The sequence below is a fragment of the Lepidochelys olivacea genome (assembly GCF_965140295.1).
Source record: "Lepidochelys olivacea isolate rLepOli2 genome assembly, chromosome: 1".
Lineage (NCBI taxonomy): Eukaryota > Metazoa > Chordata > Testudines > Cheloniidae > Lepidochelys > Lepidochelys olivacea.
This window is the reverse complement of record NC_140411.1, coordinates 102,214,825-102,232,235: the sequence shown is the minus strand read 5'-3', so window position 1 is coordinate 102,232,235 and position 17,411 is coordinate 102,214,825. Positions and strand designations below refer to the sequence as shown.

Sequence of the window (17,411 nt, the reverse complement as noted above, 5' to 3'; positions counted from 1 at the left end):
CCGGACTGGAATGCACGGCTGCAAGACTTCTTCACCAGCAAGAAAGGACAGGAATGTGATGCACCTAAAATCTAAAAAGGCCTGAACATTTCCCAGAGTCACTACCCTTGATAACAGAACGTCAGTGATTGCATTGGCTACTTGGATTACAGCAGCCCTTACAGTAGACTTGCCCACAACAGCAGTGGTGATGGTGAGCTGAGCAGGCTCCATGCTTGCTGTGCTATGGCGTCTGCATGGATAACCCAGGAAAAAAGGCGTGAAATGATGGTCTGCCATTGCTTTCACGGAGGGAGGGGCGACTGACGACATGTACCCAAAACCACCCGCGACAATGTTTTTGCCCCATCAGGCATTGGGAGCTTAACCCAGAATTCCAATGGGTGGCGGAGACTGCGGGAACTCAGGGATAGCTACTCCGAGTGCACCACTCCTTAAGTCGATGCTAGCCACGGTGGTGAGGACGCACTCCGTCGACTTAATGTGCTTAGTGTGGACGTACGCAATTGACTGTATAAAATCGAATTCTAAAGATCAACTTCTATAAAATCGACCTAATTTCATAGTGTAGACATACCCTGAACGTCTAAGTCTCCCTTTACAGAAAATTTTCATTTTAAATTCTGGTAATTTACCAGACTCGCAGAGTGGGTTGAATTTGGTGAGAAGCTGCTAAAGGAAATTATCAAGAAAGAAATTTCTCATTACTTTTGCAAATCTTCCTCAGAAGAGGCTCACACATATTTCCCTTAGTGTCTCTGGTGACTGCTGTGAATAGTTTCCCAGATGCCTACCATGCCAACTGGTGCAGCACCCTGAGGCCCTAAGGCTTTGGCATTTTGAATAGAATGAGGTGAACAGGGAACAATCAGCATACGTCCTCCATATTCTTGGCCCCCTTTAGAGCTCCAGAAATGCCCATTTATGCCACAACTTTCCAACTATTAGAACAAAATGATGAGAGAACTATTTCCTAGGAACTGTGGAAAGAGGAACTTACCTTGACCATAAAGGTTTCTGGAGCTATAAAAATAACCTTTTCTTCGTGACAAAGACAATGCGGCTCTTGTATGCATATGGAAACTAATTTCCAAACTTGCCTTTCAGAGGTAATGGTGACTAGAACGACTAGTCACAGGCTTCTCTAATTTGTCCTTGTGATTAAACTGGGCACCCGATACTCAAAGGCAGTATTCAATGTGCCTGGCTACAAAATACTGCTGTGGCTGGTACCCACATTTCTACAGTGCTTGTTTGCAAGACTCCAGTCAAACCTCCTGGAGAAACTCCAGTGTAGCTGAGTTCACCAAAACTTTGGGATTATAATATTTGCACCACAATAGCATCTAGAGGTCAGGGTCCCAGTGTGCTGGGCATTGCATAAACAAAGAGGCTATCCTGGCCCCAAAGAGCTTTCTGTTTTCCCTCACACCAAAAAATGTAAATTTGACCAGATCAATGAATGAAATATCCTGGCTGAACTCTGTCTGGACACCAAACTGTATCAGGGCCAGATGAAAAAAGGGAATGAATTTGGACTTTGAGAGCCACAGTTCATTTTATGATTCCCCTCCTTGTTTGAAGGGTGAAAGTAATGTGTTGCTTGTCTCTACCACCAGCAGATTACTTAACTTTCCATGCTGGCCAGTGCAGAGTACAGTCAAAGCTTTGATCCTCTCCCTACCCCTGCTCACTCATTTTCCCTAGGTTGAGCAGCAATAGCCCTGTGTAGGCTGTTCTTCTCCTTGCGCTGTGAGGTATGGAAGGTATAACCCGTGCAGGGGACTAAAAGGTGCACTTTATATTCCCTTTCTCCCTATGTGGGTGCAAAAGGCAAGCAATGACCTTGCTCTACAGATGCCATATAAAGCCTTAATGCTTGTTGTAAATCCTTTTTGAAAAGCATGTGGTACTATTTGTCTTTGTGGATTGAAATAAAAATAAAAAAAACTTCTAGAAGCCACCATTTTATTTATTCCTGATCACGGTAAAACTGGTTTATTCAGATCAACAATACTCTATAATAAAATATTCTGTCAAACCACTGGTATAGAATTTGAATGTTTGCCTATCGTAGTAAAAAAGCTATTAACCCAAGAACATAAAAAGAAAAGAAAAAGAATCACGCTGAAATTTTGATAAATTGTATGCAACTGTTGCAAACTTCCAAAACACAGGTTTTATATTCAATTAAACTAGGTGATTGTCATAAGTAAGAACATTGACTAGAAGTCAGCAAGGCACTAAAATGCACTAAGAAAGACTCCAGTTTAAGATCTTGGGCCTGAGACCAGTAAAAGCTATGTACATCATGGCAATAACAAGCACAGTCTTCCAAAGAGTAAAATAAATGAATTAGTCTTCTGGCACTGGTTACCATGACAGAGTGACTAGCCCCTTTAGGGGAGTTGGGGACAGCTACACTAGTGTCATAATTAATTAGCTGCTTCCACACAGAGGGGTGAGACTAAGGAGGGTCAAGTGCCAGCTTAATGGACACCTAAGCCTTATAAAAACACAGAGAGCTCAGTCTGGGATCTTGAACCTCAGGGAGCAGCAGGGTCTGCAGAAGGCCAGACGCTCCAGGGGAACTAGTGTTCTACACAGAGCAGGGAAGGATTCAAGGAACAGAGCCCAGCAGGGGCTGAGAATGGTACACCAGGGGAACCAGCCTGGGCGTGAGTGCTCTATCCCAGAGCCAGAAAGCCTCTCACAGGTAGCCCAGAACAGGGCCCAGAGCATTGCCTGAAAACAAAGCCCCCCAAAGGCAAAAGGACCTTTCATTTGTTGGGACTTTTTCAGATGGATTTTTACTACCCCAGAAGGGCTAAGTTTTGTTTGTGACTTGGCCAGAGCTAAGCCATCTCTCCAGCACAGATCGCTATGTGGAGAGCAGAGACCATCCATCTTGGGGAAGGAAACTGAAGCTGGCAGTGCCATGCTTGGCCAGTAAGGGGCACTACATGGGGCTGCCATGCAACAACATACCTACAAATTCATGGCCAATTAATAATGCTAAAGTGGATTACCAACCGCTGCTACCCAAAAGAATGGAGAAAAACACAATTCCTATTGCATCTCTGCACTCAAGAGTACACTTACAAAGTAAAGTCCTCATTCTGCAAATGTTTACGCATCAAAAGTGTTTGCAGGATTGGACCCTGAACTATTGTGTCTCTTTATTAAGGTATTGAATTACTCCTGATTCCACAATATTTTATGAAGATTTATTATGCAGCTGAATATTCATACTATCCCAAAATGCTGAGATCACTTCAAACAGGCACATGGGAAATTTGGGATGCTCAATTTGTGGTTAGTTACTAATGTAGCAACATTTTGCATTAATGAAACTCCTGATGTGCATTAATTACTATTCTGCCTTGTAACACTTTTTTGTGCCTGTTTGTTAATATGGGAGACAAAATAACCATGTCTGACGGGGGGGGGGGGAGACAGGGGGGGTAGAGGAGAGAGGGGCAGAATGTAAGCTAAAGCTCATTTGGATTTAGAAAAAAACAGACTATATTAAGGAACCATGCAGTTCTCACCAGTGTTCCTCCTGTGCATGGAAAGATACCATTAAGAAAAGCATTGAGCACATTTTAGTTCCTAGAAATGAACTTACCTTGGAGACCCTAGAAATTGCTGTGATCTCAGTTGTTCAGCCACATACAAAGAAGTTGCTATTGCCAGTAGTTCCCTCTTCTCGAGATCTGTCAATTTGTGTCCTAGTTTTCAAAAACAATTTTTTAAAACTGTTATATACCATGAGCCAATTTAGCACTTATAGCCACACAAAATAATAATCGGTAAAAACACTATTTAAATCCTGTAGCCAAAATCAATTTTTTCACTAAATTAAGAAAAACTTAGGATGGCAGCCATTCACAGTTCCAGGATTTAAATAGTATGTTTTCATACAGCTCAGCCCTACAGTTAACACTGGTGTCTATGTTAAAAACAATCTGACAACTGAAAGAAAAAAAATTAAGCGACACTGTAGCATCTTGTTTTCATTAATAAAATGTCACTGGTTGACATATTATGGCTCATGCTGATAAAGAATCCATCTGTACATTAGAACTTATTCAACATATGCAGTATTCTTTTCAATACTTTATTTTCTAAAAGCTACAGATCTCCCTCCCTGCAAGCGATAATACAGCAATATATCCTACTGGAAATACCTGGAACTGAAACTACTTGTCACCCCTATTGTTAATGGTAATGCTAGGGTCTGTCAGATCAGGGGTATTATTGTTTGTTTGTTTGTTTGTGGTAGAGCGCAAATTACACTAGACGTTTTCGAAACAGAAACTGGTATGAACTCCCTGTCCCACTAAGCTTGACTTGCAAGAGAGCCAGCCAAATGAAGGTTAGGCACAATGGGTAAAACATAAAAATAGACGGGTTAAGGTGATCTTTGGCCAGGTCTTTCTCTGTTCAGACAGTAAAAATCAGATAGATTTCTCATAGGAAACACAGCAGAATTCAGTCTTCAAGTGAGGCTTAAATATGGAGAGGTTATTGGTCTTACTGATTAGCTCAGGAAGAACTTTCCAGGCACAGCACATAGCATTGAAGAAGACAGACGGGTTTACATGAGAAGCTGACACATGGGAGGATAAGGCTGGCACCACAGGCAAAGCAGAAGGAGTTGGACATGACTGGAAACGAAGCACAGGTGAATAAGTAAGGAAGACACACTTCAGCAGGCCTTTGAAGGCAGCAATAAGAAGTTTAATTTGATGAGGTAATGGAGGCCGAGGGATTCAAAGAGAGCATGACAGCGAAAACAACAGGCAAGACAGACTATTTTTAGCAGAGGTGTTTTGCATGGACTAAGGGGGGGGTCAATGTGTGTGTTTGGGAGGCCAGGGAGTGGGATATTGCAGGATTTGACATAAATGAAGGAATGAAAGAGAGCTGTAGTTGGAAGGAAGGAAGACAGACAAAGGTGGGTCTTAGAGATATAGTGGTAAGGAACAAACTACGCCATGCTACGTGGTCAAGAAGGAACACCTTGTTTTCAGAACACAAAAGTGATTACCACTTTTCCTGTCAAATATATCTGTGCCCCAGAAAAGTGCCACCAACTCAAACTAGTTGAAAAAAAGAACAAGGCTTCATTCATTTTATTTGAATTAGCTATTACATAGAGACGAATACAGTGGGACAAACAAAAATGCTTCATGGTTATATTACGTTAGCAATAATAAAGGCCCAGTCTTGCAATCCCTCACGTGAGGCACCATTACTTACCTGGTGCCCCTATTCCACAACCGAAGATGTCTCACCTGAGACAAGTTCTCTCAGGTGGTCATTTGGTGTCCTGGGGCAGGTCACACAGCCTTGTTGCACCTCATCACAGTGATGGCCTTCTGCAGAAGCTCTACACTGCTCTCTGTCTCTGCTTCAAGCAGAGCCTCTACCTACAAGTGCAGCAGGGTCGCAACCACCATTCAGAGATCACCAAAAGACCCATTCAAAGGGTCCTCCATGTTTATTCACATTCTACTTGTGATCATTATTAGTGCATGCTAATTTCCATGACTATCATAAAGTAAAATTAGTAGGATTCTTGGGAAAAATCTATAAAATATATCTTTGAAAATTACTGCAGCAGGGTTTACTATAAATTGTGCAGTAGCATGGTTTCCAAATAAGTATATCCTCTGTCAATTTGAGGACCATATACAATCATTGGAGTTGGCACCTCTTGCAAAAAGAGAACATGGATCATGCTGCTTGGAATCCACAGAGCAGCAACAGTATCCAATTAGATTGGTGCTAAATGCCCTCACATTGACGGTCACAAACCAAAGAATAAAAATTTAAAGATAACAAAGAATGACAAAAACATACAGTTCTGCATCCATTTTTTAAATTTAGCATTTATTAAAATATTCAGGCTACAGATTACTGTAACTTGCTTCGCTCACTGTTTATTATTGCTTCCTTCTGCCTCAAAATGGAAATCACATGCACTTTAATGAATGCATGGACAAACACAACTTCTGAAGAGAAAAACCTTGAGCTTTCTCTTGCCATGTGGAAACGGTGTGAAGGCAAAATGAAAAACATGGAACTCTGAACTTGTGTGTATTTTAGGGACATATACAGGGACACCCCAGAAATGTTTGAGTTGGTACGCAATGTCAATCCCTGTGGAGCCATCTGTTGCAGCCACTGGCCCCTTCACCCTACCTGCTGAGTCTGCGCCATGCTCAGCCCATCTTTCAGTCCTTTCCAGCCCACCCAGGTACAGTGTCACTCCCTACCCCAGAGAGGGGACATGGGCTATCGGAAGTGGGCCAAGCCAGGCAGTCTCCCAGTGGGAAACCCTGGTGCAGAAGCTACCCCTATGGCAGTGGTGAGGTGGGTCAGCACTGTCCACCTCACTGTCCACTCAAATTTGTCCCTGCCAGCTCTCTGTCATGACAAGAGGGCAGTGGGTTCAAAACTGAGTGAATGGCATTGTGATCTGGTACACACAGGTAGAAGGGATGTCACACCAGGTCGCCACACCATTCACTCAATTTTGGCCCCACCTCCTCCCCATCATGATGGAGGGCCAGCAGGGCCAAACCTAAGTGGACAGCAGGGCAGCCAGGACCGCTGTTTCTCATCGCTGCCAAAGGAGGCACCATGCATGCCGTTGTGGACACCATTGGACATATATGATTCCAAAACTTCATGAATAAACTGGTCTGACTATTATGCATAACAAAGTGAGCTTCCAGCTCTCTATACCCCAAGTGTTAAAATTTTATCACTTTTGTTTTGAGATTTTATTTTGTTTTTTAAATAGATAGTGCTCAAAAATAATAGTCTGATTACATGCCTTGACCCAATAAAAAGCAGAGTTCCTTATATGCTGAAAAATAGACCTTTTCCCCCTCTGTCCTAAAAACCCATGACAAGTATGTGTAACCAAATTCACGTGTGCCAGTATGTGGGAGAACATGCTCCCAGGAATACAAATAGCATCAACTTGTATATAAGAACAAAGAAAAACTATAAAGATCCCCAATTTGCAGGTTTTATTGTATGACCTTTATCTGGGATGAAATCAATAACTGCTTTTGCACTTGCCAGGTTGCAAAAACTATTTTCTTCCTCAACCTTCAATAAAAATCAAACTCCAAACAGTGAACGAGAGTCAATATCTTGAAACAGCTGAACATAATAATAAGAGGTACATACATCTCTTCACCGTTAAAAACATAGAAAATATATGTTTATCTGCTCTCTTTATTAGTCACTGTTTGCATTTGTTGTGGTATAATTTAAACAAACAGAAAACGAAGCATTACTGGGGCGCCCACTGAGAGTGGTTCTTAAGTCTAAGGTCATATTTACACTATGAAAACTCTATTGGCATAGCTACGTTGCGCCAAGGTCTGAATCTTCCATATCCCTGACAATGTAACCATGTCGACCTACATTTAAAGCGTAGCCCAGGCCTAAAAGATAACAGAAACTGTTAAAAGCATATCAAAATTAGCTTTCTGTGTTTTGCTACAAAGGTGCCATCTGCAGCCGTTTTTATTTAAACTGAATTTAGTAATTCCGTATTAAACTACCATGGGTTCGGCTCCTGTTGCTACAGGTTCAAGCTCAACTGAATGAAAAATCATCTCTGGGGCTTTTCTCAAATTTGGAGGCTCCAGAAGCACATGAAGACTAAGGATAGTGACCACAGATGCAACCACAAGGAAAAAGTCTTATCAGTACTAAAAGTTTTATTAAAGCAATAAGTAAAGTTACAATTTCCCATGCATCTATAAATCCTACAAAAAAATCCATGCAATGACTCAGACTGTAGTCATACTAACATCCTCAAAGATATTCTAGGGTCCGATGGACCTCTCAACTGAGAATCATCAAGAGAGGGATGGTTCCTGCTGGGGTTTCATGTTGGGTCATCCCTTGGGGTCTTCCAACTTTTACCCAAACAGAAAACCTCTTTTATATTGTTGTTTTGACCACACCTACTACCTTATGCATATGCATGAGGGTTTCAACACTCTTTTCCTTATCCGTACTTCCATACCCCATAAATATTGGAGTGCTCCATTTTTCATAGATTGTTTCTTAGTTCCTCTTATTCTCATTAGCATCTATGCACAACATGTAACCTGCGTCAGGACAGGACATTCCATGATGTGACAATCAGATGTCTCGTGATCTTGGACAACAAGCCTATTGCAATCTAGGGTTTTGTACCATCACCTTCTGGCACATCTTTTACAGTAATCTTGTGGCCTTGCTGGCACAGGATTGTTCCTAGATCACCCGCTCACGTTAAGCGTTCTTAAACCTATGGCCTAGTATGGCTAAGCTAAAATCTTAAAGGTCTCAGCCTGTGGGCCTTGCATTCTTGCCATGCCTACATCCTTAATACACACTCATCACTCCTGAATACTTGCCATTCTTATACATCTATAATCCTATCATTTAAATCTATTTAGCATACACTGATTATATATGAAACAACATATGAGTGGAGCAGAACATTAAACAAAATGATAAATGAATGATAAAATGACTTAATTAGATACAAATCTTATTGAAGCATAGCCTTGGAAATATACTTACGACATTCTATTTAAGGTTACTTTTGATATACTGTATAAGTCAGTGTTTATTTTTATTATCTAAGAAAAAACTGCTTTAACACAATGTCAAGGTTTGAGAGGTTAACTGCTGAAAAGTCAAGATATTCAAAGTTATGGTTCCCCTTTAATTCAGGAAATGTAAGACTCTACTTAAGATAGCATAGTCCTTCTTCATGACAAAAGGGTCTTTCATTAAATGCTCACACAACATTTATGGAGTTAATCAAGTCACTTTAAACTGTAAGAACATACTTTTCATGTAGCTATACATTTGAAAAATATATTACAGAAAAAATCCACAGTTGCTACATACAATAGTTTGTACTATGTTATTTGCCAAATAGTATGAGATGGTACAGTTTTGTATGACCACATAATGAAGGGCCTTATTAAGTTACTGTTGGAACTCATTGTCTAAAGTCAAGTTCTGATTGGTCTTTTGACATAGACCTAAGTATTTACATCTACCACAAAGGCAAGGTCACGCATGTCATCATTAGATCATCTCACTAACATGAGAACCAACACTAAAACTGGATAGCCCTGCTCTCTCCACATGGATCCAGCTGCAAGATTTAGACCATACAGTAAGCATACACTCCCCTTGTCTCTGTAACGGTAAAGTCTAATATCTTTTATTGGACCAACTTCTGTTGGTGAAAGAGAGAAGCTTTAAGCTACACGGAGCTCACCCACCTTACCTCGCTAAAATCCAGGGCCAATATGGCTATAACAATAGTGCAAACATATCATTATGGAAATCAGGGAGAAATGGGGGAAATAAATCAAAGGCAAAATATAATAACAGTACTCAGATAGGTCGGGGCGGGGGGGAAGGGGAGGAAACTGCATGCCTCCTTAAAAAAAACTTGCTGACACACCAACTCTTTGTCAGCTTTTTCTGCCTTATTTAATATTGTTTTCCTTTCTGCAAATCAGCAATGGTGAGAAATAAGAGTATGACCTGTCCACATGTGACCTCTCTCAATTTCAAGCACAGGATAGTGAAAATCCATTTTCCCTCGTATTTAAATTATTTTATAAAGTTGTTCAGAATTTTCTGGCATTATTTTCATTATTACTGTTCTAAACTCCAGTATTCCTGACCCTCCCGCTCTTGTTTTGCTAGTGTGCTCTGTGCACAGGTAAGCTGCTTTTTAAAGTTTAACTTCCACTTAGGATGCTAAACTGGGACCATGTAGCGAGACCCTTATTTAAGCTGAATACTACTTTACCCCACATATACCCCTCATTGATTTAATTGTAAAATAATATTCAACGTGAGTAACAGTATCACAATCCAGCCCTTAGCATTAGTCATGCAACAGTGAGATCTGAAAAGCAGCAGTCATCTCTGAAGCACTTTTCACGGGAGTGCCTGGACAGGAAGAAAAACAGTTTCTCTTTGAAAAGTAGCCACTTGAGAAGCAGTGGCTCCTGAATTTCAAAGAGAAGCTACAACCTCCCTAAAATACCCTGGCTGCAGCACATTGTAGATGCCTGGACTACATACATGTTTGACACCTACCATAAAAAGGCAGTCAGCTCCTAGTTTATCTTTATTCAACCCACTGAATGTTTCTGCATCCCCAGAATCATTAATAAGTTGTGTTATACAATGCGCACTACAAAATTTCATTAACTGCTGTGAAAATAAGTAGTTGATATGTTAAGGAGGGTTAACTGTTGAAGGAAGAGAGCATTTAGCAGCACTCAGGTTGGCCAGATTTCCCATACCCTTTAGAAAATACATAAACTAGCTCTATAAGAAAAGAGATTCATTTTCCTCTGCCAACCAAAAGTACAACAATTCTGAGACCACCACTTTGGTGCACCATGTAAAGTTAATGAAATAAAGGCAGTGCAGCTGCTCACAATGAACTGGCTGTCATAAGGCAAATCTCATGAAAAATGGTACACAGTAAACTTTTCAGTTCTGCACCTTCTTAAAACTCCGACTCCAGGTTAGGTATGGTCCTCCCCCATGGCATCTGCTGTTCTTCAGGTCCCATGCCAGTGTACAACCTGCACTAGATTCCAGCTCTCACTACAGTTTCTTTATGCCATTGCCATGGTGTAGAGGGGCCACAACTGCCCAAATGATTTCTCCAGGGGCAGAAGCAGCTTAGGCACAACATACATAGCTCTGCCTTGCTCTCTTGGCACAGCACATTCTCTGGGCCCTTGACAGATTTTCCTCCTATGTGAAGCCATAGCACCGATTGTTAAGGCTGTTGGCCCACAAACCATAGAAGGAGGACATACAAGATAGTCTTTTATGTTTTAATTTTTAAAATAAAAATAAAAGCCATAGCAAAAGTGGTGAAAGCTCTGCTGCTTGAGTTATTTAAAACTAGCCTGCACTCAACTATTACAAGTAAATAGCAGAATCCTGTTTCAGGAGAAAAATGGGAGAAGAGGTATTTTTCCTCTAATTTCTCTGATGTTATGATTGTTTAAATCAATATTAGCCCAGTATCCCCCAAGCTCAGTCAAAAAAAGTTCTTACAATTACTTTACATAACCAGCTTCAGATTAAATTACATAAAAGGTCATTCTTTCCATAACAATCTCATTTGCATTTTGTCATTAAAAAATTTCCTACTAATAACAAAAAACACCACACCACACACCGAACCAGTTTTGTGCCCACTCTCATTATTTAATATTAGCATAGTGATTTTCTGTTCAGGGTGAACAAAAATTAAATACAAAATTAATGAGATGGAAAGTATAATGCATAATTTAAATTTAGATTAATATAAATGGATGCTAACTTCATGTTTGTTTTATAAAAAAAATTAATTGAGGGTTGGCTGGCATAAATGTCAAACACCAACTCATCTGAGCCAGGAAGTTTGACATTATTGAGGACACTAATTCCTGAAAGACTCAAATTTGTCATTGAAGTGTGTGGGCTCTACTTCTCCCCTGTGATCATGGTGAGTTGTAGACCAGTACTGGTGCCTGCAGGTGTGATTCTGAGTTATTCAGAATGCATATGGAGAAAGGAAGAGAGCAGTATCTTTTCTCCCAGGGGATCTTGCCCATCAGTTCCCTGAGGGAGTCAAAGTCTGCTTTTCTGAAGTCCAGGGTCCGTATTCTGCTGCTTTCGTTTCTTCCTTGCTTCCCAGTATTCTTGCTAGCAAGTTAAAGAAGTATGGGCTGGATGAATACACTATAAGGTAGATAGAAAGCTGGCTAGATTGTCGGGCTCAACGGGTAGTGATCAATGGCTCCATGTCTAGTTGGCACCCGGTATCAAGTGGAGTGCCCCAAGGGCCGGTCCTGGGGCCGGTTTTGTTCAATATCTTCATAAATGATCTAGAGGATGGTGTGGATTGCACCCTCAGCAAGTTTGCAGATGACACTAAACTGGGAGGAGAGGTAGATATGCTGGAGGGTAGGGATAGGATACAGAGGGACCTAGACAAATTGGAGGATTGGGCCAAAAGAAATCTGATGAGGTTCAACAAGGACAAGTGCAGAATCCTGCACTTAGGACAGAAGAATCCAACGCACCGCTACAGACTAGGGACCGAATGGCTAGGCAGCAGTTCTGCAGAAAAGGACCTAGGGGTTACAGTGGACAAGAAGCTGGATATGAGTCAACAGTGTGCCCTTGTTGCCAAGAAGGCCAATGGCATTTTGGGATGTATAAGTAGGGGAATTGCCAGCAGATCGAGGGACGTGATCATTCCCCTCTATTCGACATTGGTGAGGCCTCATCTGGAGCACTGTGTCCAGTTTTGGGCCCCACACTACAAGAAGGATGTGGAAAAATTGGAGAGAGTCCAGCGGAGGGCAACAAAAATGATTAGGGGACTGGAACACATGACTTATGAGGAGAGGCTGAGGGAACTGGCGATCTTTAGTCTACAGAAGAGAACAATGAGGGGGGATTTGATAGCTGCTTTCAACTACCTGAAAGGGGGTTCCAAAGAGGATGGATCTAGACTGTTCTCAGTGGTAGCTGATGACAGAACAAGGAGTAATGGTCTCAAGTTGCAGTGGTGAGGTTTAGGTTGGATATTAGGAAAAACTTTTTCACTAGGAGGGTGGTGAAGCACTGGAATGCGTTACCTAGGGAGGTGGTGGAATCTCCTTCCTTAGAAGTTTTTAAGGTCAGGCTTGACAAAGCCCTGGCTGGGATGATTTAATTGGGGATTGGTCCTGCTTTGAGCGGGGGTTGGACTAGATGACCTCCTGAGGTCCCTTCCAACCCTGATATTCTATGATTCTATGACCTTTTGGGGCTGGACAGGTCCCTTTCTGATGTTCAAAAAGAAGACTCCTCAGCCATTCTGAAGAGCAAGGGGGTCTCCTGAAAGGCCATAAAGTTCTAACCTAGATCCCAAGGAGGAAAGAAGGCCACCTGGAATACCTTAGGAGTGTAAAGGAAGTCTGTAGGGTTTGGCTATTTCCTAAAATGGACAGGAAGAATCAGTGCTAATGGGCGGGAAGGTGAGCAGAGTTTTGGGCATAGGTAATAGCAACTGTCCTCCCTCCTCCATCATAAAAAGTGGTCAGATGGTTCCTCTTCTTTGTTTAATAAAAGCAATCGCAAAAAATCATTCAAGACTTTCACACACACTTCTAAAGAGCCCCTTAGCCCTTTCCTGTAGCATCCCAAATGCAATACATCTATGAGTCTTTCCCTCAGACACTCAATGTGAGCAACATGCAACCCTCTTTCATCACATTCGTTACAGAAATTACAGAGAGGAAGAGAGAGGGAACTGTGTTAGGAATACCCTTAAAACCACCATGCTATCCAATATGGAGTCCAAAACCCAAAACTAGGTACTACTGGGGTGGGAAAAATGAAAGATCCCCTACCCACTGTCTCATACGTTTTAGCATGGCTTCTGCAACACCCGCACATATGCCCCACTTCCTGTCTTCATAGGAGCCCTCTTCTACATTATCAGTAAAGTAAGAGAGACTCTACTGGTGGAAGTGTGGAACTTAAAGAAAATTCCCCCAACATTAGATAAACACAATATTGAGGGTTAGGGACAAAGCCACACTTTTGGGTCAGCTATGAGAGGGCGTTGAAAAGAGGGAGGATGGTCCACTGGACAGGATGTTATAGTGAAATTCAGGAGACCATGGTTTAATTCTCTTCTGGGACCTTGAGTGACTTTAGTATCTCTGTACCTCAGTTCCTCATCTGTATAATGTGACTCCCCCTTCCTCATGGGGTGCCACAATGCATTAAAGACTGGGAGGTGCTCAGTCACCGTGGTGATGGAGACAATCTAGTGCCATGCCACTGCTAAACCCTGATGTTCTATCTAGACTAAACAGTGTGAGGAGCAGCAAAGTAGTAGTATTCCCAGTCGGAGAATGCCTGACAGAGCTTAAATTAGCGTAGTAACTTTTTTAAGAAAATGCCTAAAACAAACTAAGCAAGCATTTTTGTATTGGTGAAAATTAATTTAGACAGGGTGAAGAGACATGTTTAAAAATAACTATAAAAACTATTGTTTATGCCAGTCAAAGCAAAGATTTAATTTAAAGTGGGCAATGTAGGTTAATAGAAAAGTTGTCAAGATATATCTCAATTTAAAAAGATGTTAACTTTAGTTTATAATAAACCTATGGAAACCTGAGACTGAAATCAGTTTTTATTTACTTAATTATTTTATTTAGATTCTTACACATTTTACAGAAATTAGTTTTTGGAGGAAAAAACACTCAGGACCTGACCCAATGAGGTCAGTGAAAAGACACTCATTTTACAATAAAATTAAATAGAAAAAATATGATAATACATTTTAATTGTGTAATCTGAATTTTGTATGTCCCAATCCTACAAGGGAGCATACACACAGATTCTCACTTTTGTGAATGGGGCTGAACACAACTGTGCTAAGGTTTGTTTTGTATGCAACCATTTGTTTCCAATATTTTTTACTTCTATCAATTGAGTCTCTGTTCTTTGATAAACTTATTCTTGTTTTCACTACAGCTACAATTAAGCACTGTGTGGTAAGTGGAGTGGTGATCACTATAGGGATGTCGCTCAGAATAGCTGATGACGTGGACTGGACGGTGCTCTGGTAGACTGGGCTTGATGGAGGGAGACTTTATCAAGGTCATAGAACCACTTTAATGCAATCAGAAATCCAACGAGAAATGGACTGAGCTGTTACTGGTTGACCTCTAGCTCTCAGCATAGGCAATAAAAACCCTGGGAGAGGGTCTAAAGGATTTAGTACGATCCACAGAGCATGTCAATGCCCTACAAAAGTCTAAAATGTGGAGTTTCCTTTCAGCTTTGGACGAGTGAGGTTTCAGGAAACACACACGGAAGATTAATAGTTTGATTCAGGTGGAAAGCTGATACTATCTTCGGCATAATCTTAGGGTGTGGCCTAATACAAACTTTTGAAAGACTGTGAAAGAAGGACTAGCTAAAAGAGCTTGAACCCTCCTTGCAGAAGTGACTGCCACCAGAAACGCTGTCTTCCTGAACAACAAAGATAACAATGTTGTTGCCATAGGGAGAACCTATTAGTCTAGAGTAGACTACGTTAAGGATCCATAAAGGTATTGGGTCAGACACAGGTGGGTAGATGCTGACAAAACCCTTCAGAAATCTGGAAACCAGAGGGTAAGAGAAGATGGAAAATCCATCCCCTGGAGGATGCAGAGCTGATATGGAAGCCAGGTAAACTCTCACGCAACTAACTGAAAGGCCAGATGATTTCAGGTGTAACAAAACAGTCAAGTACATTTTTGACCTCTGTGTTGAGACTGCCCAAATTGAAAATCTTTTCCAGTTTGCAGCATCTGTAGCTCTAGTGCATATATGTAACTAGTGCACGTAGTGCCCGCTGTTCACCAAAATGGCTTGAACATCTCTCATGGATATTCAACCAGAGATCATCCATGCCATGAGGTGGAAAGATTGGAGACTGGAATGCAGGGACCTGCCCTGGTTTGGAGATAGATGATCCCTGACGAGGGCCAAGTTGAGGCATGAGTGGACTAGGGCATCACTGGAGATGTGATGGAAAACCAACGTAGATCCATGAACCAGTAGAGCTTTGGCCAGGCTAGTGCCACTAGGATTCAAGTTGCTTTGTTTCTTTTCAGTTTCCTTAGAATTGGAGGAACTGGAGGGAATGCATATAGGAGATGACTGAACCAGGGGAGAAGAAAGGCATCTGCAATGGAACCCCAGCTGCCCCCAACCATGGAGCAAAATCTCTTGCACTAGTAGTTCAGGTTGATAGCAAACTAGTCTATCAGTGGGTACCCCCACACTGATGAAAGATTTGGAGGATGTTGGTTCTGATTGACCACTTGTGTTGGTCTATGAAATCCCAGCTGAGGGTGTCTGCAGTTGTGTTCCTCACTCCTGGAATGTGGAATTCCTTGAGGAAGACATTGTTTCTTATACATACTTCCACAAGCGGATGACTTCCTTGCATAGCTGAGATGATCTTGCACCTCTCTGCCTGTTCAGATAAAACATGGCACTGGTGGTCTCTGTAAGAACTTGTATCACATGGTTCTTGATAGCAGACATAAACATCTTGCAAGCCCAACAAATAGCTCTGCACTCCAGAAATTTATGTGGAGAGAACTCCTGGGGTGACCAAAGACCTTGTGCCTGAAGTTGACTGAGTTGGGTCCCCAATCCTTGGTAGACATCTGTTACCAGGGTCATATTCAAAACTGGGGACAGAAAGGGAACCCCTCTGCACACATTGCACAGATCCAACCACCAGTCCAGAGACTGGAGCAATCATGGAGTCTGCATGTCCAGAGGAGGCATAGTAACACAATATATTGAATGGAGCCAGGCCGGCAGACAGTGATTGTGAAGTCTGTCATGAAGAAAAGTTACGTACATGCAAAAGGCCACATGGCCCAGGAGATGTAGACAGGCATGCACTGTTCTCACTGAGTTGCACTTGAGACTTTTGGACAGAAAGGCTACAGGATAAAATCTTTCCATCGGAAGGTAAGCCATGGCAGTCATGGCATTGACGTCTGCATTGATAAAGGTTTTGTGTAGTGTTGGTTATAACTTTGATCTGTCCAACTTTAGTTGCAGGGTCAGATGAGAGAACAGCTGCCTGATGACACTCATGCTGTTTTGGATTTGGAGGTTACCTGATGTACTGTAAACTAGCCAATCATTCAGATAAGGAAATATCTGAATGCCTAAATATTATATGTGGGCTGCCGCCATTGAGATGCACTTGGTGAACACCCTCGGAGCTGACGAAAGCCCAAAAGGGAGCACCATATGCCAATAATGGCTGTTGCTTGCTATGAATCAAAATAATTTCTTGTAGCCGAGAGGTTTTGCCACATGTAAGCATCCTGTAAATCTAAGGCACCATGCCAATCTCTAATCCCCAAGGAAGAAGCGAGGGGGATCATCCTGAACTTTGCTTTCTTGATGATGCAGTTCAGCTTTCTTAGATATAGAATGGGATGAAGGACATCAGAAAACTTTGAGACCAGGAAATACCACGAACAGATAACTTTCCCTCTGTGTTGGTAAGGGATCTCCCTCTGTCGCTTCCAATTCCAGAAGAGACTATTTCTTGAAACAAAACGGTCTCATGAGAAGGGTCCCTGAAAAGGGACTGGGGTGTGTGTGTGTGAAAGGTGTGTGTGGGGGGGGGGGAAAGAAGACTCAGAAGAGAGAGATGAACTGGATAACATATCCCTCCTTCACTGTGCAGAGCACTTACTTGTTTGACTTGATCTCTTTCCAAACACAGAGAAAAAGAGACAGGCATCTTCCAATGGATAGGAATA

The 17,411-nt window shown here is 41.8% G+C and overlaps 1 protein-coding gene across 1 annotated transcript in view; it reads right to left on the bottom strand.

The window, feature by feature from the left end:
- PCCA (propionyl-CoA carboxylase subunit alpha) overlaps positions 1-17,411 on the bottom strand; it is a 394,113-nt gene that overhangs the window by 160,172 nt on the left and 216,530 nt on the right. The window contains exon 18 of the mRNA XM_084616704.1: positions 3,629-3,731. Coding sequence (XP_084472830.1) covers positions 3,629-3,731 — 103 coding nt within the window. The remainder of the gene's footprint in view (positions 1-3,628; positions 3,732-17,411) is intronic.